This window comes from Lynx rufus, unplaced genomic scaffold (genome assembly GCF_022079265.1).
Source record: "Lynx rufus isolate CCGP_SWC_20201006 ecotype Redwood Valley unplaced genomic scaffold, mLynRuf1.p SCAF_7, whole genome shotgun sequence".
Lineage (NCBI taxonomy): Eukaryota > Metazoa > Chordata > Mammalia > Carnivora > Felidae > Lynx > Lynx rufus.
The window spans coordinates 37,882,103-37,908,081 of NW_025814889.1; the positions used below are offsets into that span (position 1 = coordinate 37,882,103).

At 38.1% G+C, this 25,979-nt stretch overlaps 1 protein-coding gene across 1 annotated transcript in view; it reads left to right on the plus strand.

Annotated features, from left to right (window-relative positions):
- The first annotated feature begins 920 nt into the window (after positions 1-920).
- The window catches only part of TULP3 (TUB like protein 3), a 65,670-nt gene continuing 40,611 nt past the window's right edge, over positions 921-25,979 (plus strand). Inside the window, exon 1 of the mRNA XM_047067239.1 lies at positions 921-1,003. Within this exon, the coding sequence (XP_046923195.1) occupies positions 963-1,003 (41 nt within the window). The 5' untranslated portion in view covers positions 921-962. The remainder of the gene's footprint in view (positions 1,004-25,979) is intronic.

Consider the following 25,979-nt stretch of genomic DNA (forward strand, 5'->3'; position numbering starts at 1 on the left):
CATCAAGGCGATGCTCTGCTCTCCTGGCTTGTGCCAAGTCCTGTGCCTCTTAAGCGAACCCGATGTGGAAACAGCTGACCTCGCAATGCTATAAAATGCGGTAACTTTTGCCAGGATATTTTGTAGAGGCTATAATGATATGTACAAGTTGGTGGTGAGAAGGAGGTGACGGTTGGCGACAACGTTTATTGGAAACGAGAGTACATATTTAGATAGCGGATCTCACGGGATGTGAATGTTTGAAGATCGTTCATAGGCTGTAGAGAAAGATAAATGGGAAAGGTTCCTAGAGTCTGTAGAGTCGGTCTAGAAATGCTCTAAAAGTTTGGGCTGGAGGAAGGGGGGCTGAAGTTTTGTTCAATTGGAGTGATAGACCAGGTAGCTATGAAAGATGCATTTACCCGGGAATGGCTGCCGTAGTGGGTACAAGTGTGGTTCCCGGAAGGCTCGTGTCAGGGAGGGGCCGGACTGTGACGGAGTCGGCGGAGGTCTATGAGTCCTAACATTACATAGACCTCTGGAAGCGCTCTGGGTGGTCTTTGGGTAGACACTGCTGGGATGTGGGGAAGCCGCTCCGTGGGTGGCGGTTAGGGGGATGGGCCGCTCCTCCGACGAAGTGACTTCGCAGCTGGAAGCCAACACTGCTGAAGCGAACACATCCCTCCGCCCTCGGCCCCTTCCCCGTGCCGCGGTCCATGGACCCAGCCCTACTGGCGCGTCACCAGAGCTCCCGCGCAGGCGTCTTTAACTCCTAGCGCCTCCGCCCCTTAGAAACCCTCCCGCATCTTGGGGCGGCAGCAATAGCCAATGAGAGAAGAGCGGTGGACACGAGGGCCAATAGGCGGTGGCGACAGTGCAGAGTGTGGTTGCCAGGGGGCGGGGCCCGGATGCCTGCCAGGCTTGCCACCCTAGCAGCGGAGTCGGGGATTGTGGACGTGGTCGCCACTTCCTGAGCTGCGGGGATGGAGGCGTCGCGCTGCCGACTCGGACCCCGCGGGGACAGGTCCGAGAGGGTTGGTGGCTGGTTTCGTCTCGAGCGGGGCGGAAGAATGGAGTGAGACTGTGGCGCTCCTCTCTGGGAGCTCTGAAGAGAGAAGGCGGTGGGCTTGGGTTGGGGAGGTAGGGACAGATTTGGCGGCAGGAGGCGAATCCCCTATCCCCTACTCGACGGTGGAGGATCCCCTTTTTATCGGTGGGCGGTAGGAGGCAACGGTTCGCAGCCGGTACTGAGAGCAAAGACTTTGTGTTCTGGTCCCTGCTTGGGAAACTCTTGGAGTTTCGGTTACGAGCTCGCCTTGCTCTCTGTGGGCCTCGCTTACTCAAAATGTTCGGTATTATTGCTTCTCACGCACTGCCGAGCAGTGTCATCATAATTGAAGTGGATGAAGTCTTTTCTCGGGGTGTCGCAGGGGAAGGCTGTGGGTGATATTTAATCATTTGCTCTAATGCCATTGTTTTTGGCAGGCGGTGCTGAATTCTAGAACAGAGTCCGAGAACTGAAAGTGCAAAACTGTTCTTTAGCTTCTATCTATCTGCTTTACAGTAATTCTTATTTAGGATTGTTCGTCTTATTTGTCATCTACCATACCCCTTGTTTGTGCTTCTTTTTCTCTGCGGTGCCCTTTTTTCCTGCCTCCGCCAGAGGGAGAGCCTGGGAAATACAACAATCTGAAATCTCAGTCTGTCAATTTCTTGTTAGCTAGGTTAATGAAAAGTTAACAGGGAGCGGCATGAAATCATTGGCTTCAAACTTTGGTATTGTCTGAGGATTGAAATCATACACACCAACTGTATTCCCCGCTTTTTATTCCATTACCAAAGCAAATAAAGATGTAGCGTGTAGTGATTTAGTCTGATGTTTACATTAGTAGATATTTAAGCAATTCTAAATCATTTAAAAAGTCACGAAGGAGGCGTTGGGGATAGAGAACGCCCATTTTCCTCTTTTATCTTTTTATTTACGTGATAGCTGCTCTCTGAGAAATTTCTTTGCTACGCTTTCTTTTTTTCAAGATGAGAGAAAAATAACCCACGTTTTCCGACATAAATATGGAAGTGCTAGGAGGAGGTAGAGCTAAAAATCAGCGTCTTCGTCGAATTCAGATGGTATTTGTTCACTTGTGGGCATTCAATAAATTAATTAAATGAATTTACGGAAGTAAATTTCATGGGTACCAGATGTTGATATATGACTCATGATTTTGGGGGGAAAAAAGGAATTGACTTAGAAACCGAGACCATGAGGCAAAATGGTTTTTAATTTCTTGGACCTGAAGTTTAAAGGGATAATTTTAAAGTTTCCCTCCTTTTTCTTCCCAAAGAAAACAGCTCTTTAATTTAAAAGCAGACATCAAAGGAGAGTGAGTCACCAAATGTGTCTCCTGCCCTAGGTAATTTTAAGTGCAGTTCCTATCACTACTTAACTCAGTTGTTGCTGAGAGGGAGTGGAACATCTCTTCTATTTTGGCTTCAGGTTGTGTGTTTAATGGTTTCAATGAGTTTTTGGTATTAATACATTTCAGTGTGAAGTATAACATCTGACTTTTAAGTTTCCTGTGTTTTTTTTTTTTCTTTGAATTATGTGACTGTTTTTCCATGAAACAGATTTCTTTTTTTTTCTAATTTTTTTTAATGTTCATTTATTTTTGAAAAGAGAGAGAGACACACAGTGTGAGCAGGGGAGGAGCAGAGAGACAGGGAGACACAGAATCTGAAGCACGCTCCAGGCTCCAAGCTGTTAGCACAGAGCCCAATGCAGGGCTGGAACCCACGAGCTGTGAGATCATGACCTGAGCTGAAGTTGGATGCCCAACTAACCAAGCCACCCAGGCCCCCCCCCTTTTATTTTTAAAGATTTCTTTTCAACAAAATGGAAAAATTACTAACCCCAAATATTTCCTATTTCTGAAATATTTAGTGAAAATTGGAGATGGAATTTGAAACAACACTCAGGACCTTTGGTGAAGCTAGGCATTTTATAGTCTAGATTCCTTGGAGATGCTTGTGGTTGGTTGGTGCTAGAACTTGAGTTCTTTCTGGCCTTTTATTCCTGATAGATAATTGAAGGTATGGCGAGAGATTTCTTGGTGTGATGTGACCTTGCTGCCCTGTTGATTTAGAAAGTCATCTGTGGTTTATCCACACGCCATGCTTTCTCTTTAGAAATATGAACAGTAGTAGCTGGAGGTTATGTATCATCCAGGCTTGGTATCCTCTCTCATGTTCTTTCTTTTTTAAATGTTTCATCGGATCAACTACTTGTTGACAAATAAAGAGACTTACTCAGGGCTTAAAGATACTCAGATTATCTAATACAGGACTGCAGTATGTTTGGTAAATATTAAAAGCTCCCAATATCAATCATGAATGTATTTTTCCAAATGTGAAAGCTAAATACAGACTTAGAAAGGAGAGAATAATCCCTGCAGTAAATTCTTTTTTTTCTAAGATCCTTCTGTTCCAAGCAGACAATTCAGACAGTTTTTGGAATAGTTTTTATTTCTGATTTCTCTTATTTTTTCCTATGGAAACTCTGCTGTTTTCCCTGCATTTGTGCCTGTTGAAAGAAAATGGTAACGTTTCTGCTTACTAAGGGGAAAAGTATGCTTGAAATTACTCAGAGGAGGAGTTGAAGTTGCTTGCTTGAGGATTTTAGGACTAGAAGGGGACTTGATAATTCCCCTAGATCTCCTGTTTGAGAATAGTGGAATTATTATGGCTTCTTTAAAACTAGAATTTCTTGCAGTCTGCTTTTGCTTTATTTTCTCTGAATCAATTCACTAGAAATAAGCTCTTTGTTCTACTGAATCTGTTCTGCCTCATCAGACATCCTTACTGTTAGTAATAATGAAAGCTGCAAAATTTTCCTGGCCTGGTTACAACTTAAATCCATTTATGCTTGAGAAAAGACGCCCTATCCACATGCCGATTGATGTGCTGTCTTTATTCACTTACTTTAATACCTGGTATGAGGCTTGATAATGAAGATTGCCATGTCTGTCTCTGTCTTAGAACTTCTGTGAAAACACGAATGATTAGCATTGTGTCATATGCGTCACCAGAACCCCCTGGAAGACCACAGTTCTGAAGAGGGTTAGAGTAATGCTTTTATTTTTTATAAGATGGCATTTGCTGTTTGACCGCATGGTATTGTGGGAGGCACTGGAAACTTCCTCTGTGTTCCTGAGTTCTAATCCCAGCCTTTTCCCTCTCTAGCAGTGTGATGTTGAGCCGCACATCTCCTTCTTTGGCTTCAGTTTTCTCCTCTGGAAAATGAGGGCTTCCTTGGATGCCCTAAGTGATTTATAATGAATTAATAAATAGCAAATATATATATATTTAACAGCACATGGCTCAAATTTCAAAAGGTACAAAATGATTTTCAGTGAAAAATGTGTCTTTTCTTATTGTCTTCATGTCACCTAGTTCATTGATGGGCGTCTTCTGGGACCTTTCAAAGATACTATATTAAAAAATCTTCAAATATTCTTTCCCCACTGCTGATACTGGATGATTTTGAGTTTTAGGGTAAAATATAATTAACTAAACTCAGATTTCTACTTTCATCATGGGCAAGATGTATTTTTAGAATATGAACTATAGCAGGGCACCTGGGTGGCTCAGTCGGTTAAGCATCTGATTCTTGATTTCAGCTCAGGTCATGATCTCACAGTTTGTGGGATTGAGCCCCGAGTTGGTGGAGCCTGCTTGGAATTCTCTCTCCCTCTCTCTCTGCCCCTCCCCTGGTTGCACATACACACACACACACTCTCTCTCTCTCTCTCTCTCTCAAAATAAATAAATGAAAGCACTAAAATAAAATTTTAAAAAATGACCACATTAAAAAAAAAGAATATGAACTATATAGTTACTGCAAGTTTTAATTTTTTTTCCTGTAGTAATTAAAGTATGGAAAATAGAACTGTAAGAAGAAAACGAAGATTATTTTTCAGTCTTCAGGAAGAATAAATCATTGCTATTCAGCTTTTCAGGAAGAAACTTCAATAAATCTGCAGTTTGCCTTTGATTTTAGGTTTTAGAATGAAACAAATTTAATAGAGGATTGACCTGTTTCCTTATTCTAACAGTTTAATTTTGTTACAGCAATGCCATATGAGCCAGAGACAAAGTAGAAAAGAGTGTTTTGGCTGAGTAAAGTTCTTAAGCTGTGCATTAAGGGAAGATCTGTCAAGATAAAATTATCAGTAATAAGGGCTTACATTTGGGTAGCTTTTGCAGCCTCCATAGTGTTTCACTCATTTGATCTCTTTTGAGCTTCATAGCCCTGAAGAAAGCAGGGCTGTCGTTGTTATCTTCATTTTATAGATGGGGAAGTTTAGGCTCAGAAAGGATGTGATGTACCTAAGGTCACATGACCAGTAAATGATGTAGTCAAAGGTAAAATTCAGAAGTAAAATCCAGGCTTTTGATTTCTTCTTCTTTTTTTTAATATTTTAATTTATTTTTGAGAGAGAGAACAAGCATGGAAGGGACAGAGAGAGGGGGAGAAAGGATCAGAAGCAGGCTCTGTGCTGACAGCAGCAAGCCTGATGCAGGGCTGGAACCCATGAACTGTGAGATCATGACTTGAGCTGAAGTCAGCTACTCAATCTGAGCCACCCAGGTGCCCCTGAGGGAAGTCTCCTCTTCCCTCCCCACCTTCCATCCCCCACCACTTTTCAAAATATCTATTCCAAATATTCTGGATGCCATTTTTACATATAAATGATAACAACAGATACTGATTACATTCTGATTATTTTTAGGATGAACAGTTGAAATCAGATGTTTTAGTGAAGTACAAATGAGTATTAATTTCATCCATTGTAAAGGGAATAGAAATACTTCTTTGGTATTGTTAGACACACACACACACACACACACACACACACACACACACACACACACGAATGCACTTTCATCTCTACCCAAGAAATAGAAGGGAAATAAGTAACATTCCTGAAGAGAGAAATGTAACCCCTGAGGAAAGGAGAATCAGGCAAAAGTAGAATGAACTTAGATTCTGAGTAACATGCCTTTTTAAATCTAGAAAGAAGAAATGAAGTTTTTTGACTTCTGAATCAAATTATGCATTTAAAATAACCTTTCTGATTGGTTCACTCGAAAGAATGTTGTTGCTTTTGTTCTGTGGAACATGCAAACGGAGAGGGTTCATTCTGAAGTAATTTTCCTTGCTGCATTATTTGGGGACAAACTGATGATTTAATCAGCTGCCAACTTTTCCTTCTCGTTGCCTCTATCCCCAAACAATTCCCCCTTCTTTCTGAAGAAAAGAAATGGGCCCCACTAAATGGGCCTCTTAGGAAATGGATTTTCATTCCCTAGGTTCAATTAAGTTAGTTCCAGATTGTGGCAGTCATTCAAGTAGAAGACAGCTGAGACTAGAATACTAACATTCGTCCTCAGAGGAGGAAGGATAGCTTTCAAAGGAGTCTTTTCTAGCAGTTCTAATTTGACCTTTACATACCTTTCCCTGGAAGCAATGTTTTGTTAGAGCCAGAGGTATTCTTGGTGTCTCAGTACATGTGAAAATATGGCCTTCCAATATTAACATTTGGGATTTGGACAAGGCGAATCTATTTGTCAGTTGACTTAGAGAAAATTACTTTATTGATAGCTCTTGCCCCAACTACCTGTCACCATAATCAGTTCAGACCATGAAATCTGATGACTCTTTTTCACTTATATATACTATAATCCATTCCTCCCATGGGTTTCTTCAGCGTGCATACACTGGGTTGGAAATTCTGCTACCTAACAATTCAAATGAACTGGCATTTTGACTGAAAAGATTCTTGGCAGACTTATTGAAATACCATGGTAGTGAAATTCCAGACTCTGCTGACCGTTTGAGTGTATATGGTCGGGGTGTGGGTTAGCATGCTGAGTTGTTCCACTTTTTGACCGTTTTGAATAATACTGCTATGAACATTAGTGTCCAAGTCTTTGTGTGGACATATATTTTTATTTCTTCTGCATATATACCTAAGTCGAGTTATTGGGTTATATGGTAACTCTATGTTCTATAACTTGAGGGGCTATCAGACTTGTTTTCCCAAAAGGCTGCAACATTTTACATTCCCACCAGCAGTGTGTTAGGGTTCCAATGTCTCTACATCCTCAGCATTACTTGTTATTGCTATCTTTTTGATTATAGCTCTCCTAGTGGATGTGAAGTAGCATCTCATTGTGCTTTTTTGGATTTGCATTTCTCTAATGATGAATAATGTTGAGCATTTTTTCGTGTGCTTATTGGTCATTCCTATATTTTTAGAGAAATATCTGTTCATTTACTTTGTAAACTTTTAAATTGGGTTGTCTTTTTATTACTTAGTTGTAAGAGTTCTTTATATGTATTCTGGATGTGATTCCCTATCAAATAAATGATTTACAGATATTACCTCTTGGTCAGTGGATTGCCTTTTCACTTTCTTTTTTAAAAAAATTTTTTAGGGGCGCCTGGGTGGCTCAGTCAGTTAAGCATCTGACTTCGGCCCAGGTCGTAGTGTCACAGTTCGTGAGTTCAAGCCCCGCATCAGGCTCTGTGCTGACAGCTCGGAGCCTGGATCCTGCTTTAGATTCTCATTCTCCCTCTTTCTCTGCCCCTCCCCCGCTCATGCTCTGTCTCTCTCTCTCTGTCTCTCTCTCTGTCTGTCTCTCTCCCTCCCTCCCTCAGAAATAAAAGATTTTTAAAAAATTTAAAAAAATAACTGCTTCCAGCTTTTCTGATATAGAATAATGATCTCAGACTGAGTAATCTTGGTCTGCTATGTGCTAGACATATTGTCCCATTTAAGCACATAACTAAGAGGAAATTTAAATGAAACCAAAGAATAGAGCAGAAGTCTTTATCATCTCTGGTAATGTGTAAAAGCCAATAGGGTAGGTACTATTTTATTAAGTCTGTGAAAAGTTCATACACAGTTTTAAACTAAAAATAAAGGTTTTTTTTTTCATTAAAAATGATTTTAAGTTTACAGTAACTTCTGTTCAGAATATTTCTCATGGTTAGGCAGGGTAACTTAGTGATCCTTTGTCAGTTTCTTAATTATTTTCCATAGCCATACAACTATAAAATGGGGACAGTAGTATCTAATTTTTACCTACTTTGGAAAGTCCAAAAGTAAGAGATAATGAATTAGAATATTTCTTTAAGGCATGCTTAAAAGGAGTTTTTTCATCTAACTTTAAAATTAATTTATTTATAAACATCTGTTTCACGCCTTCCATGTTCTAGACATCATGTGCCATTGCCAATGTTGAGTAATGTTAGAAAATACTGGTGTTCATTAAGTTTCTTTTGTAATTTTGCTTTTCTTTTGAGTGTTCGAAGTGGTCTCTCAAAAGTCATAAAAGAAATTACTGTGGGTGTCACTTAGCTTAGCAGAGGCACTGTTTTGGCAGTTGCTCTGTTGTGGTGAAAACAAGAGAATTCCCAGGGAAGTGTAGAGTGCGTCTCCTGACAGCACAGCCATAGCATAAACACCCTATAATTGACACTGATGTGGATAAATTTAGCTTCAGTACTCACAAGCTTGCACTTGAACCAGAAGTATGCACACATTCCCTTAACAGATCTCTCCTAAAAGCGTCAACTGTATTGCTAACACAGCACGGTGCTCCTGTGGTTGTTCTGGGGGTTCATGTTGCTAACTGGGATAATGGCATCAGTTTTGATTTCTAGTTGAAAAATAATCAACAAAAATTCTCAGGGTCATGTGTTCAAGTTCCACATTGGGCATAGAGCTTACTTAAAAAAAAAAAAAATTAGGGCTGACTGGCTGGCTCAGTCAGTAAAGCATGCAACTCTTTATCTTGGGGTTGTGAATTTAAGACCCACATTGAATGTAGAGATTACTTAAAAAATAAAAATAAATAGGGGCGCCTGGGTGGCGCAGCCGGTTAAGCGTCCGACTTCAGCCAGGTCACGATCTCGCGGTCCGTGAGTTCGAGCCCCGCGTCAGGCTCTGGGCTGATGGCTCAGAGCCTGGAGCCTGCTTCCGATTCTGTGTCTCCCTCTCTCTCTGCCCCTCCCCCATTCATGCTGTGTCTCTCTCTGTCCCCAAAATAAATAAACATTAAAAAATAAATAAATAAAAATAAAAATAAATAACAACATTTACAGTCTTTTTTTTTTTTTTTCATTTTAAAATGCAGCCATTTAAGAGCCTTCAAACATATTTTGAGTGAACACATGTAGCAATTAGTGGAGATCAGACCAGTGTGCTTATAATTGAGACATGGGGTTGAGTAATACATAGCAGAACATTGCTGGATCCTATATTAATTTCAACCATTTATAGTTTCAAATTGTTTTATTCTTAGTTACACCTAATGAGCTAAGAAGTTGACTTAATAGGGTTACCTCGGTGGCTCAGTCAGGTTGTGATCTCACGGTTTGTGAGTTCAAGCCCTGCGTCAGGCTCTCTGCTGTTAGTACAGAACTCGCTTCAGATCCTGTGTCCGCCTCTTTCTCTGCGTCTTCCTCGCTTGTGCATACACGTGCTCTCTCAAAAGTAAATAAACATTAAAAAAAAAAGTTGACTTAATATATATTTTTAAAATGCCTTTACATGGTACTGTTACAGAAAAATTCAGCTTTTTCCTTTCCAGGTAGGGGAAAACCCAGTCCTTTCCTACTGTGTGTTTCTTCCCTGTTGTGTCTCCTCAGCTACTCACACGGAACACTTCTGACATTTCTGATCCCCAAATGTGGGGGGTTTTGTCCGTACAACAAGCAATTTCCCTGTGATACCAGGTGGGTTCCCTACAATTCAACTAAATTCTGACACTGTCTACCCAAGGTAGTGTCTGATCCCACAGATTTAAGGGCTGGGTCCCACAAGACTGTCCCCCCCACCCCTAGTTTCAGATGTCATTCACAAGCCCCGGTTATCACCTGTGCTTCTGACCAACTGGCTGTAGACTGTATGTTCCAAAGACCTCTTCCTTGGGTTCAATTAATTTTCTAGAACAGCTCACAGAACTCAGGGAAACACTTAACATTTACTGGCTTATTAAAGGATATGATAAAGGATGTGGAAGAACAGCCAGATCAAGAGATACGTAGGGCAAGGCCTGGGAGGGTCCCAAGCGCAGGAACTTCTGTCCCCATGGAGTTGGGGTATATCACCCTCCCAGTGTGGATGTGTTTGCCAACCTGGAAGCTCTCCAAACTCTCTACTTGTGGAATTTAATGGAGGCTTCATCAGATAGGCATTATCAGTCATGAATTCCATTCTCAGCCCTTCCTCTTCAAGAGAATGAGTAGCCGAGCTGAAAATTTCAAGCTTCTTATCAGGGCTTGATCTTTCCAAGCTTCTTACCAGGTGATCTGCCCTTCACAGGTACAAAATTCAAAAGGAGGAAAAGAGCACCTAATGAAAAGTAAGAATACTTCCCATCCCCTACCTATTTAGTTTTCCTCCCTGAAGGCAACACCGAAACCAGCTTACTGTGTATCCTTCCACAGATATTTTCTGCATTTCAGAGGAAATATCTGTATATATATTTTTCTTTCATAAATGATGGTAAATACTCCCCAATTTTCTGCACCTTGCCTTTTTCAATTAATAAAACATTCTTGGAAATTGTTCCAAGTTAGTATCCCTATGTTTCTATATATTTCCATATTTTATTTATATCAGTGCTTTTTTTTTTTTAAACAGCTGCATGGTATTGATTGTATGGATATGGTATACTTTATCTAATTAGTCCCTACAGATGAACATTAGATTGTGCTATCTTTTGCTGTTACAAATAGTGCTGCAAAGTCATGTAAAGTTTATAATCATACTGGACAGTTGGCTAAAGTTGGGAAATAATAAGTTAATAAGGAGCATATATTTCCCTAAAGATGAGTTTCTCTAAGAGTATAAGTTGAATTCATTAGTGATCAGAAATTTTACATTTCATACCAACATATTTTTTAATATTTCAAAAACTAATGTTAGAACAAATATGTAATCATTATCCACAGCTGAGCTTATTTGTTGAGCTTATTTGTTAAAGAAATAATGGAACTGTGGGAGCTATTGGAAGGTTCGAGTGGGAGGAGGGAAAGAGTGGGAACTTGTGTCTGTTACTTTTTTTTTCTTACTTCATTGACACTAGGGGCGCCGGGGTAGCTCAGTCGTTGAGCGTCCGACTTCGGCTCAGGTCATGATCTCGTGGTCTGTGTGTTCGAGCCCCGCGTCGGGCTCTGTGCTGAGGCTCAGAGCCTGGAGCCTGCTTCAGATTCTGTGTCTCCCTCTCTCTCTGACCCTCCCCCATTCATGCTCTGTGTCTCTCTGTCTCAAAAATAAATAAACATTAAAAAAAAATTACTTCATTGACACTATGATAATTCCTTATGGAAGGTTCAGAGTAAAAATCACTGCTCCCTCTTTGATACATTATATTAACAGAGGCCACACATTTTATTTGTAGCTGCTTGAATTTATTGAGTGCCCATTATTCTTTTATAAGTAGTAGGCCATTTTATTTTAACACAAAAATTTTCTTTAACATTTAATAATGTTAGTGTCATTAACTATATCTTTAACTCTTAACACATAGGCAAGTTAGAGATTCAGAAAATAATACAGATTTAATGCGTGCTTCCTATGTACCTGACACTATTCTAATCATTTTCTATTGATTATTTTGTCTAAATTTTATATAGTCATATGAGATAAAAATTATTATTATCCTTATGGTGTGCATGAGGTGGGCAGAGGTGAAATAACATCAGAGGTAGTAAGGAGCCATGATATTAAAAAGCCAGGGAATCTGGAGTTTGGATCCAGAGCCTGTCCTTAGTGTATTCTTCTGTAAAGCTGATTGACTTTACTTTCATTCTTAAATGTTTTATGAGATCGTTATTATTATCCCTTTTATTAGGGAAGGAAAATGTAGAAAAGTAAGATTGTTTGCTTCCATGTTTATGGAAGGCCTAAGGTTAGTGCTTTCAATTTAAGAGTATTGATAGGTGGGGCGCCTGGGTGGCTCAGTCAGTTGAACATCTGGTTGAGCATCTGACTTCGACTCAGGTCATGATGTCACAGTCCTGAGTTCAAACCCCACGTTAGGCTCAGCTGACACCTCAGAGCCTGGGGCCTGCTTCGGATTCTGTGCCTCCCTGTCTCTTTGTGCCCCTTCTCTGCTCGTGCTCTGTCTCCTTGTATCTCAAAAATAAATAAATGTTCAAAAAATTAAAAAAAAAAAGAGTATTGATAGGTAAAGATCCTAGGGGGAAGATGATAGGTTTTTCCTCCTGGACTTTGAATAGCATAGCTGTTGAGCAATCACTGGTTTGACTATGGCTAAGACAGCAATTTATATGTTTAAACAGATTGTTCTTGTCCTTTCTGTTTATCTGTCAACTAAGAAGCTTTTTTATATTTACACTAACAAAACCATTCACAAGGAAGGGTGTGTGGCTTAAAAATATAATAGAATTGAGGTAGCAGGAAACAATAAATGATCATTCGCTCTGCTCTGTAGAGAGGAATTGTTTTATGTTTCCATGACAGCTCCAGAAGGAACTTTCCAGGAGTCATGAGAATTATGGTCTGTGAATTTAACTGGTTTTTAAATTCAACTTTGGGATTCTTGTAAATATATTGCAGTCTTGAAATGCCCTTTCTCTTTGGTATTTTGTCATTTGATGTCCCATACAAAGGGGTAAAATTCAGTATGATGTTGATCATTGAAAGAATTGGTCAAGGGGCACCTGGGTGGCTCAGTCAGTTAAACGTCTGACTTTGGCTCAGGTCATGATCTCAGTGGTTGGTGAGTTCGAGCCCCACATTGGGCTCTGTGCTGGCATCTCAGAGCCTGGAGCCTTCAGATTCTGTGTGTCGCCCCGCCCTCCGTCCCTCTCTCTGCCCCTCTCCCACTCTGTCTGTCTCTCAAAAATAAATAAACATAAAAATTAAAAAAAAAAAAAAGAAAGAAAGAATTGGTCAGGAAAAAAGAGAAGGAAGCCTCAAGAAACAAAGACCAGGCACTACATTTGGGGGAAAAAGCGATCTCTTCATTGGTGTTAGTAAAGGTCTGATATTTATTAAAGTAAATGTTTGTGGAGCAACTCTAGGGATGTGGGTAAAATGGGGACTTGGGGGTGGATACGGCAGCGGCAGCGGGGAGGGAATGCTTCCTTGTTCCCTTTTCATTGACTTTCCTAGTCCCTGATTCATCTACATCTTTTCAGAAGTTTATCAATTCACATCCATATTCACATTTAAAAATGTTTATCATATGCGTATAAAACAATGAAAATAACTTATATATAGTTCATTAAAATTATTCTGATTTCTTTGTTAGAAATGCTGTGTATAATCTCACAGGTACACATGCCAAAATTCCTTGGCAGTGGGAAATAAGGAAGCGAAGGATGTCACAATATGACAAAATATTATGACTCAGTGATTGGGAATAAATGTATTAAAATATCAGGTGCTTTCATTTGAAAGGCATATGGGAAATTTAGACTTTTCAAAGGAGTTCTAAAGGAAAAAAATTTTAGAGAGAATTGTATTTTGAAAGGGTCTAAAAATATGGAGTACAAAACCTTACTTTGCATTGGTTGATGGTATCATTGAAGGTAATGCCAAGAGGGTAAAAGGCAGTATCAATTTTCCTAAAGAAAATCACCTGTTTATGAATGTTTATATATATCCATATTTTTTTCTTAGATCTCAATTCTGTGTCCTTTCTAAAAGAAAGTTTGAATTAGAGATGGCAGTTGTAACTGACCTATCAATTTGTGTCAGATCCAGTTTTAGGTGTCCTAGTATTCTTGGTTACAAATAAAATGTAAAGTAAAATATTCTTTCATATAAGGGTTGAGAGCATAAGCTTTGGAACTAGGCTTTCTGGGTTTGGATCCTGGCACTCTCATTTACTGATTGTGGGACCACATAATTTAGCTGTGCCTCAGTTTCTCCAACTGTAAAATAAAGGTTGAATTACTTTTTGAAAGGTTGTATTACAACAAAATAGCCTATACTGAACTCAGATCTCAGATCTCTCAGAGCCAATTAAAAATCTCAGGAGAGTCTGATTACTTCAGCCTTTATCAGGTGTGTATTCCAGTCTGTCAGTTTATGGCCGTGGAAACAGGCCTATACAGAATAATAAGCCGTATAAACATGTTCCAGACGTCCAGTCTTGTCAGAAATAGGGGATTATTTTGGGCAAGGCAGGAACTTAAAAGCACAGTATTGATACTATCATTTTTTTTAATTAATAGATTTTACTTTTTAGTGAAGTTTTATATTTATAGAAAAATAAATGGAAGTACAGAGAGTTCCCATATAGCCCCTCACCCACTCACCCCATTTCCACTGTTATTAACATTTTGCATTAGTGTGATACATTTTTTATAATTGATGAGCCAATATTGATATGTTATTATTAACTAAAGTCTGTAGTTTACATTAGGGTTCACTCTTTGTATTGTGCATCCTGTGAGTTTTGACAAACGTATAATGGCATGTATCTACCATTACAGTATCATAAGAATAGTTTCACTGCCCTAAAAATCCTCTGTACTCTACTTATTCATCTCTCCACTGATCTTTTTGTTATTTATTTTACTTTTTAAAATTCAAGTATAGTTAACATACAGTGTTGTGTTAGTTTCAGATACACAATATACTGATTCAACAATTCTATACATTTCTCAGTGCTCATCAAGATGTGTATACTTAATCTCCTTATTTTTTTTCATCCGTACCCCTACTCACCTCCCCTCTGGCAACCACCAGTTGGTTCTCTGCATTTAAGAGTCTGGGTTTTTTGTTTGTTTCTTTTGTTGTTGTTGTTCATTTGTTTTGATTCTTAAATTCCACATAAGAATGGGATCATATGGTATTTGTCTTTCTCTGGCTGACTTCACTTAGCGTTATACCCTCTAGGTCTGTTTTTACTATCTCTGTAGTGTTGCCTTTTCCAGAATTTCATGTGGTTGGAATCATAAAGTATATACAGTTTTTTTAGATTGGTGTCTTTTAGCGGTGCCTGGGTGGCTCAGTTGGTTAAGCATCCGACTTCAGCTCAGGTCATGATCTCACAGTTTGTGGGTTCGAACCCCGTGTTGGGCTCTGTGCTGACAGCTCAGAGCCTGGAGCCTGCTTTGGATTCTGTGTTTCCATCTCTCTCTACCCCTCCCCTGCTTGCTCTCTATCTCTCTGTGCCTCTCAAAAATAAAGAAATGTAATAACAAAAAAAAAATATTGGTGTCTTTCACTTATCACTAGACCTCCATGTCTTTTTTTTCCTGTGGCTTGATAGCTCATTTCCTTTTGTCACTGAATAATAATCTATTGTGTGGATATACCACAGTTTGTCCATTCACCTATTGAAGGACATCTTGGTTGCTTCCAGTTTTTAGTAATTATGAATAAAGCTACTGTAACCACAATGAAAATATTCATGTGCAAGTTTTTGTGTGGACAAAAGTTTACCACTCATTTGGGTAAATACTAAGAGCACAATTGCTGGATCGTATGATGAGAGTAGGTTTAGTTTTGTTAGAAACTACCAAACTGTCTTCCACCGCTGCTGTGCCATTTCTATGCCCACCGGCAATAAACGAGATTTCTCATTGCCCCACATCTTTGCCAGCATTTGGTGTTGTCAGTGTTTTGGTTTTAGCCATTACAAAATAGGGATGCAGTGGCAACTCATTGTTTTGTTTTTGTTAATTTGCCATTCCCTAACGGCATAAGATGTGGAACATCTTTTCATATGCTTATTTGACATCTGTATATCTTCTTCGGCAAGGAGTCTGTTTAGATCATTTGCCCATTTTTTAATTGGGTTGTTTTCTTATTGATGAGTTTTAAGAGTTCTCTGTATATTTTGGACATGACTCCTTTATCAGATATGTGTTTTGTAAATATTTTCTCTCAGTTGGCATTATTTTTCACCTCTCCTGGCCTCTGCTTTTCTATGGTGATTTCCTAGTTGGCAGGGCTACACAATGCCTTATACTGTTGGTTAGCGAGGCTCCATATCACCAGCAAGTGGTGATACTAACATTAGGCTTCCTAGCAAAATCCTCACATATGTATCACAGGATATATAGGAAGTTGTAAACTTCCTTTTTCTAATATTCGCCCCCTCCCCGATATAACAGAAGAACAAGAAAAAAGGAAAGGTTACTCCCAATTCTAATATCTCCTCTTTTTCCTGCGTTCTCTTCACTTTTCCATATGGGAAGTAGTAAACTTGATGATCTTTTGAGGCTACCACAATAATTTGCCACCTTTAAAATTTATTTTCATATATTCTTAGCTACTTAAATAAGAAATCCATATTTTTGTGTTTCTTTTATTAGTAAGATGGAGGTTTTGAAAGATTGTGGGAAATAACTCACTTTGTCAATAGCAGAGTAGAAAAGAGGCTCTCTCATATAAAAAAAAAAACAAACAAAGCATAAGAGACTGTTAAAAACTGAGAACAAACTGAGGGTTGATGGGGGGTGGGAGGGAGGGGCGGGTGGGTGATGGGTATTGAGGAGGGCACCTTTTGGGATGAGCACTGGGTGTTGTATGGAAATCAATTTGTCAATAAACTTCATATAAAAAAAAAAAAGAAAAGAAAAGAGGCTCTCTTCTCTCTCTTCTCTCTACTCACTATTCTGTTGTCACATCCATTAGAATTACTGTTACTGTTACATTAACACCCTGTCCTTGCTGTAAATGCTGATGCTGTCTGGAGAGGACTCTATTGCCATTGTAGCCTCTGGTACTTTTTTTAAGCACGAACTTTGGTACTTCAGGTGAGTTTATAAAGATACACGGGTAGGGTTGTCTGGGTGACTCAGTTGGTTAAGCATTCGACTTTTGATTTCGGCTCAGGTCATGATCTCACAGTTTCACACGTTCAAGTCCTGCATTGGGCTTTGTGCTGACCCTGCAGAGCCTGCTTGGGATTCTCTCTCTCTCTGTCTCTCCCCTGCTCATGCTCTCTCCGTCTCTCTCAAAATAAATAAATTAATTAAAAAAAAAAAAGAATATACGGATAGTTCCCCATTTTATAGCCGTATTTATGTTCCAAATGTTAGTATGAATTGGTTGTTTGGCATTTAGGATGTTTTCCTATAGAAAAATCTTTCAAATGAAATTGGATTTCCAGAGCAATACATAAAAGTAAATATAACTCAACTCAAGTTTATGAAACAATTACGTGATTGGGGCACCTGGGTGGCTCAGTTGGTTAAGCTTTTGACTCTTGGTTTCAGCTCAGGTCATGATCTCATGGTTCTGTGGGTTCAAGCCCCACATCAGGCTCTGTGCTGGCAGCACGGAGCCTGCTTGGGATTCTCTGTCTCCCTCTCTCTCTCCTCTTTCCCCACTTGCTCTGTCTCTCTCGAAATAAATAAATAAACTTAAAAACCCAATTGATTATTTATTTACCATGGTTTGAGGCCTTTCTGAGCTTGACTGGAAACCTAAACATTAATTATAAGAATTTTTATGGAGGGGCACCTGAGTGGCTCAGTCGGTTAAGTGTCCAACTTCAGCTCAGGTCATGATCTCATGGTTCCTGGGTTCGGGCCCTGCATCGGCTCTATGCTGACAGCTTGGAACCTGGAGTCTGCTTTGGATTCTCTGTCTGTCTGTCTCTCTCAAAAATAAATAAACATTAAAAAAATTTTTTTTGAGAATTTTTATGGAGAAAATTGTTCTATAATTGACTTAGATCATGGTAGATAAAGGCATATTGTTCATTTTTTACATTACTCATCTAGGATTACCTACTCTGAGAATGATTTTGTCATTTGTATGTATAGATGTTCCAAAGTTGAGGATGCCTGTCTAATCGCCTAAGGGGAGGAAATGCCACTAAACTTCTACTGGGTAGATTGTACCTATGTTAATGTATTTTTCACAGGGTATTGTAACCATCCAACTATATTTGGTACTCTCATCAGACTTTGACTAGTCAGTACTCAGTAGACTGGTCTCACCAGACTCACTGGTCTTCTTTCCTCTGTAGCACCAGGGTACTCTATGGTCTTTTTTTTTTTTTTTTTTTTTTTTTTTTATTTTTTTTTTTTTTTTCAACGTTTATTTATTTTTGGGACAGAGAGAGACAGAGCATGAACGGGGGAGGGGCAGAGAGAGAGGGAGACACAGAGTCGGAAACAGGCTCCAGGCTCTGAGCCATCAGCCCAGAGCCCGACGCGGGGCTCAAACTCACGGACCGCGAGATCGCGACCTGGCTGAAGTCGGACGCTTAACCGACTGCGCCACCCAGGCGCCCCTCTATGGTCTTTTTTTATATTATGCTCAGTATTGTCAGAATTAAAGAGTGAATTCACTGTACTGGCCTGTGGCCTACCTTCGGAGCAGTGAACAAAGTGGATGCTTTAGCAGCCAATTTCCAAAGCACTTTTATGTATGTCTGCATATACTTTCACACATAACTATCTGATACTTACAAACAATGTGAGGTAGATATTACTGTCCACATTTCATAATTGAGGCAACTAGGGCTTAGGTGTATGAACTGATTGTTGAAGATTAAACAGTGAGGAAGTACCAGAATCAGAATTTGAACCCAGATTTTCAGACTTCAAACACTAAGCTTTTACTACTACTATTATCCTTCAAAACCATTGATTTTTATTCTCCTCAAATATAAGATGTGGAAAGCATCAGGATTATTTTGGATAATCTGGGCTATTTGGCCATTGTGGTGTCATGGAGCATTGCTTGAATTAAAAAGCAATGCAGTATTATTTAAAAAATGAGAAAATAATGACAGTTTAAAGAGCTGCTGGTTGTACCTGTTACATTTTTTCCCCCTACAGTAGTCCTTGGCTTTTATTTTATTTACTAATTTTTAGCATTCAGGTTTAAAATTTTTATGTAATAAAAGCTATCAGTTGTTTCCTTGATACTTTCTGGGCTTTATGTCTTGCTGTGACTTTTCTATTGTTCACACTATAAAAACATTAGCCTATATTTTCTCAAATTTATGTTTAGTGTTTTTTTCTTTTTTTATTGTGTTAATATATACATAACATAAAATTTACCATTAAGCTTTTCTCTTTTTTTGCCATTAACCATTTTTAAGTGTGCTGTTCACTGGAATTATATTCATTCACGTTCTTGTGCAACCACCCCTGCCGCCCTCCATCACCAGAACTCTGTTCATCTTGTAAAACTGAATGAAACTCTACCTGTAAGACAGTACCTTCTCATTCTCCTCTCCCCCCCACACCCCACCCCCAGCCCCTGGCAACCACTATTCTTTCTGTCTCTATAATTTAGGCTATTCTAGATAACTGCTATAAATGGAGTCATATAGTATTTGTCTTTCTATAACTTTGTGTAGCATGTGTCAGAATTTCCTTCCTTTTTAAGGCTGTATAATATCCCACTGTTTGTATATGCCACATTTTGCTTATCCGTTCGAATGTTGATGGCCACTTGGGTTGCATCTGCACTTTAGCTATTGTGAATAATACTGCTGTGAACATGAATGTACAAATACCTCTTTAAGACCCTGCTTCTTTAGGGTAAATACTGAGAAGTGGAATTGCTGGTTTACATGGTAATTCTGTTTTTAATGTTTTGAGGAATGTCTGTACTGTTTTCCACCATGGCTGTACCATTTTACATTTCTACAAGTGGTGTACAAGGGTTCTGAGTTTTTCACATCCTTGCCAACTTTTGTTTTCTGCTTTTTGGATAGTAGTCCTCCTCATATGTAGGAAGTGGTATCTCATTGTAGTTTTGATTTGAATTTCCCTAATGATCTGTGCTGTTGAAGATCTTTTCATGTGCTTATTGGCCATTTGTATATCTTTGGAGAAATGTCTTGCCCATTTTTGAATTAGACTGTTGAGTTGTTGGTAATTTTTGACATTTAGGAGTTCTCTATATATTTTTGGTATTAATCCCTTATCAGATATATAATTTGCCAATGTTATCTCCTATTCTGTGGGATGCCTTTTTATTCTGTGTATAGTCTCTTTTGATATACAAATTAAAAAATTTGTCATGAAGTCCATTTTGTCTATTCTTTTGTTACCTGTGCCCTTGGTGTCACATCCAAGGAATCATTGCCAAGTCCAATGTTGTGAAGATTTTGTCCTGTTCTAAGAATTATTGTTTTAGGTCTTATGTTTAGGCTCTTGATCTTTTTAAGTTAATATTTGTATGTGGTGTTAGGTAAGGTCCAAATTTATTATTATTATTATTATTTGCATTTGGATATTAAGTTTTCCAGCACCATTTGTTGAAAGACTATCCTTTCTCCACTAGAATGGTCTTGACACCCTTGTCAAAATCATTTGACTATATATTTGAGGGTTTATTTCTGGGGTCTCTATTCTATTCCTTTGGTCTGTATGTGTCTTCTAGCAATACCACACTAGTTAGCTTTGTGTAGTAAGTTTTGAAATCAGGAAATGTGAATCCTCCAGTTTTGTTCTTCTTTTTCAGGATTATTTTGACTATTCAGAGCCTCTTGAGATTCTTTATGAATTTTAGAATGGGTTTTTCTATTTCTGCAAAAAACATCATTGTGATTTTGACAGGGATTACTTTGGGTAATATTGACATTTGAACTATACTGTCTTCCAACCAATGAACATGGGATGCATTTCCATTTATTTATGTCTCCTTTAATTTCTTTCAGCAATGTTTTGTAGTTTTATTTGTACAAATCTTTCACCTCTTTGGTTAAGTTAATTCCTAAATATTTTATTCTTTTTGATGCTGTTGTAAATGGAATTATTTTTATAATTTCCTTTTAGGTTGCTTATTGTTTGTGTATAGAAATGTAATTGATTTGTGTGTGTTGACTTTGTATCCTGCTACTTTGCTGAGTTCACTTATTAGGTCTAACAGGGTCTCTTTTGTGTGAGGTCTTTAGAATACTTGGTGTTTAAGATCGTATCATCTGCAAACAGAAGTAATTTTACTTATTTCATTACAGTTTGGATGCCTTTTATTTCTTTTTCTTGCCTAATTGCTTTGGTTAGAACTTTCAGTACCATGTTGAATAAAAGTGATGAAAGGGGCGTCCTTGCCTTGTCCCAGATCTTAGAGGAAATGCTTTCACCATTGTGTATTGTTTGCTGTAGATTTTCATGTATGGCTTTTAGTATATGGAGGTAGTTTCCTTCTATTTTTATTCTGTTGAGTGTTTTTATCTTGAAAGGATCTTGAATTTTGTCAAATGCTTTTTATACATCAATTTTTTTTTTTTTTACTTTATTGATGTGTGCCTGTTTTTGAAAAGCAGGGTGATGGAAAGAACATGGAATTTGGTGTCTGACATATTTGCATTAAAATTTGCTTTGTTTTTTCTAATTTATATGACCTTAAGCTTGGCTTAGTGAGTAACTTAATCTCCTGGGCCACCGTTTTTTCATCTATAAAATAATATCAACCTTCATGGTTCAGATGAATAGTAAATAAGGTTTATATGTATAAAGCCCCTTAGCAAATAGTAGAACCTCTGTCTTACCCTTTACCCCAGTGACATGTGATTATTATTATTGTATTTCTGTTGTTGAAAGGCTTTTGTTATACTTGGCATTGGTTGGGCATTGGTTAAAATTATAGACAGTTTTTTTTTTTACTTTTATTTTAAGGAGAATTGTGAAGTTATAGTAGACTTAATAAGAAACAGATGGCTAAGTAAATTTAAAACTATTTTTAAAGGTAAAGTTAAAATATCTATGGTGTTAGGATACATATGGTCAAGGTATTTTTTTTTATACCTGTAAACAGGTTATCTAAATGTGGACTACCAAGAAAGATAATTTTCACTTTATGTGTGATCCGCAGTGCACTGCTGGTGGAGTGTGAATTGATGTAGTTTGTTTGGGAAGCTATTTGGCAATAAAACTAGTCATAGCTTTTGACCAGTCTTCTCATTCCACAAAGGATTTAGATCCACCCTGTAACTTAGTAAGCCTATTTCTGGGAATCTGTGTCAAGAAAAAACCTTGAGGAAGAAAAAAAAAGAAGAAGAAACCTTGAGGGGTGCCTGGGTGGCTCAGTCGGTTGAGTATCCGACTCTTGGTCTCAGCTCAGGTCTTGATCTCAAGGTTGTGAGTTCAAGCCCTGCCTTGGGCTCTGTTTTGGGCATGAAGCCTACTTAAAAAAGGAGAAAGAAATTTTGAAATGCAGATATAAACTGTACATTTTATTTATTTATTTATTTATTTATTTATTATTGAAGTATAATCTATATACAGTAAAATACACATTTTAAGTGTACAGCTCAATGACTATTTTACCTATGTAGATATAGAACATTTCTGTCACCCAGAAAGTTTCCTTTGCCCTCTTTCTGGTTATACTCTACCTGTCACCCCGCAATAGTAACCACTGCTCTGACTTCTATCACCATATATGCTTTTGCTGGTTCTTGAACTTAATATAAGTGAAACCATGCAGTGTATACTCTTTTGTGCAGGGCTGTTTTCAATCAGCCATAATGTTTTTGAGATTTAACGATGTTGTTGTGTATATTACCAGTTTGTTCTTTTTATTGCTGAGTAGTGTTCCATTAAATGAATATGCTACAATTTGCTTATTTGTTCTCCTGTTCATAGATATATGATTCTAGTTTTTGGCTTTATGAACATTCATGTATAGGTTGTTTTGAGGACGTATCTGCTAATTTCTCCTGGATACATACCTGTAACACTTATTGTTATTAAATTTAAAACAACATAAGTATCCAACAATGGAGAATAGATTGGTGTAGATCAGCATGTAATCCTGACTACAATAATGGTCAGTGGAAGAGGACGAAAAATACAGGTGTGAAAGTATTGTGAAGGCTGAGGTGAATTCCTTGTTCATTCCTGTATCCTTAGTGCCTACCTCTCAGTGCCTGATACGTAGGACATGCTTAATATTTGCTGACTGAATTTAATGAAAGGAGACTAAGGAGCAGCTAGGTAAGGGTGGAACCAAGGAGTTTTCAAGAAAACAAGGGAGGAACGTGTTTCAGTAAGGAGCCTGTGGTTATTTTTGTCAAATACTTTAGGCAAATCAAGGAGGAATGAAGGGTGAAAACAAAGTGTTATTTTTGGCAATCAGAGAAAGAGTTTCAGGAAAATGAGAGAATAGAGCCAGGCTGCAGCGAGTTGAGAAGTGAATTATAGTTAAAAAAGTGACAGTGAGTGTTGATAATCCTGAAGTTATTTAATGATGATGGGAAGTGGAGATAGATTCATAGCTTTATAGATAGATAAGGTCTAGGAAGGTATCTTTTTAAAGAAAGATTGTGAGCTGAGGAAAGGCACTACTAGAGATCGAAAGACGGAGGATACAGGAGCAATATGCATTGTTAATTCTGGGGAAACAGGACAGAATCAATTCACCAGTATCAGAGTTCACTTTAGAGAGAAGAACATCTTCCTCTGTGATAGGAAGAGAGAGTGTGTTTTTATGAGTAAGGTTGGAGAAGATGATGAAAATTTGCTTCTCAAATTGTTACCTCACCTAAGTAAAGAGGAGCTATGTGGCCCTTGGGCCCTCTTGGGAGAAGAATAACAGAATGGCTGAAACCTAATTCACATGGTATGTGTCATTCTCCAACTTACATGCTTTAAAAAAAAATTTTTTTTAAGTTTATTTATTTAAGTAATCTCTACACCCAACGTGGGGCTTCGATTCCTGACCCTGAAATCAAGAATTGCTTGCTTTTCCAACTGAGCCAGCCAGGCGCGCCTCCAATTTACATGCTTATTTATTGTGTGAATTATTGTGGCAAGCCTGACCTTAGATCTTTATGTCCAAATATTTATAAAATGTCTGAAGTATGTGCATGGGAACACATTTAATATATTGGAGATATATTTAATATGTTGGAGATTTTTCATCATGATAGTTTGCAAAAGCTTAAAATATATGGTTTGCATTGATTTAACACTCTATTGATACTCATACTGTAGTTGGAACTGGATTGTGAATTATTTACTTGTTTAATTCCCATTGTAGGTGGATTTAAAAAATAGCTTTATTGAGGTATAATTGATATACGTCAAACCCCACATTTAAACTGTATGTGTTGATGAGTTTTGACATATGTATACACCTGTGAAACCATCACTACAGTCAAGATAATGAACCCCAAAAGTTTCCTTTTGTCCTATTATAATCCAATTCTTCTCACTCTCAGAAACCCACTCCTTTTTGTCACTACTGATTTAGTATCTTTTAGAATTTTATGTAAATGTCATCTTATAGTATATTCTCTTTTTTGTACTTAGCAGAATGATGTTGATATTCATCCATTTTGTTTGTGTGTCAATAGCTTTTTCCTATTTATTTCCAAACGGCATCCCACATTAAATTTGTGTATCTATTCATCTGATGAGGGACATTTGGGTTGTTTACACTTTTTGGCTATTGCAAATAAAGCTGCTATGAACATGCATATGTAGATATTTTTTGTGGACATATGCTTTCATTTCTTAGGTAGATTTCAGAGTGGAGTGGTTGGATTAAATAGTTGGTATAATTTGACTTTTGTTTTTAATGTTTATTTATTTTTGAGAGAGAAAGAGAGAGTGCAAGCAGGGGAAGGACAGAGAGAGAGGGGGACAGAGGATCCGAAGCAGATTCTGTGCTGATAGCATAGAGCCTGATATGGGGCTTGAACTCATGAGCCAGGATATCAGGACCTGAGCCGAAGTCGAATACTTAACCGACTGAGCCACCCAGTTTGACGTTTGATGTTTTAAAAAATTACCTGGAAGTGGTTGCACATTTTGCACACAAATACTGGTTGACCAGCAATGTGAGTTCAAGGTGCTCTACGTCTTCACCAACGCGTGGTATGGTCTGTCTTTTAATTTTTAGCTTTTCCAGTGGTTATGTATTGATATCTCATTTTGGTTTTTTTTTTAAGTTTCTTTCTGAGAGAGAGACAGTGAGAGTGAGCAGCACAGGAACAGAGAGAGGGAGAGAGAGAATCCCAAGCAGGCTCCATGCTGTCAGTGCGAAGCCCATTGTGGGCCTCCAGCTCATGAACCGTGAGATCACAAGATCATGACCCAAGCTGAAACCAAGAGTTGGGGACTTAACCAACTGAACCACCCAGGCGCCCCAATCTCATTGTGGTTTGAATATGCATTTTCCTAATGACTATTCATAGTGATCATCTTTCCAAATACTTATTGACCATTTATAGATCTTATTTTATGAAATGAATGTTGAAACATTTGTCCAATTTTTAATTGGGTTGTCTTCTGAGTAAACTGGTAAGACTACCTTTGATTTTAAATATAAATCCTTTGTTCGATATGTATTTTGCAAAAATTTTCTCCTCATCTGAGCCTTGTCCTTTAATTTTCATAACAATATCTTTTTGTACAACAAAAGCCACAGATGAGGAGAACATATTTTTTATTGAAGTATAATTGACATATAACATTATATTAGTTTCAGGTGTACAACATAATGATTCAATATTTGTATATATTGTGAAATGAACACCACAGTGAGTCTAGTTAATGTTCATAACTATTTATAGTTATAAAATTTGTTTTTTCTTGTGATGAAAGCTTTAACAATCTCTCTTGGCAACTTTCAAATATTCAATACTTTATTATTAACTATACCCTAAATCTCCATCACTTATTTTGTAACTGGTTTATTTTATAACCTTTTGACCTCCTTCACCCATTTTGCCTAGCCCCCACCCGCTTCTGGTGACCACCAGTCTGTAAGCTTGGTTCCACAGATAAGTGAGATACAATATTTGTCTTTTCTCTGATTTACTTCACTTAGCATAATGCCCTCAAGGTTCATCTATGTTGTTGCAAGTGGCAAGATTTCATTCTCTTTATGGTTGGATAATATTCCATATTACATCTTTATTCATTCATCCATTGATGGACACTTATGTTACTTCCATGTCTTGGCTGTTGTAAATAATGCTGCAGTGAACATGGGGGTGCAGATATCTTTTCAAGTTAGGGTTTTCGT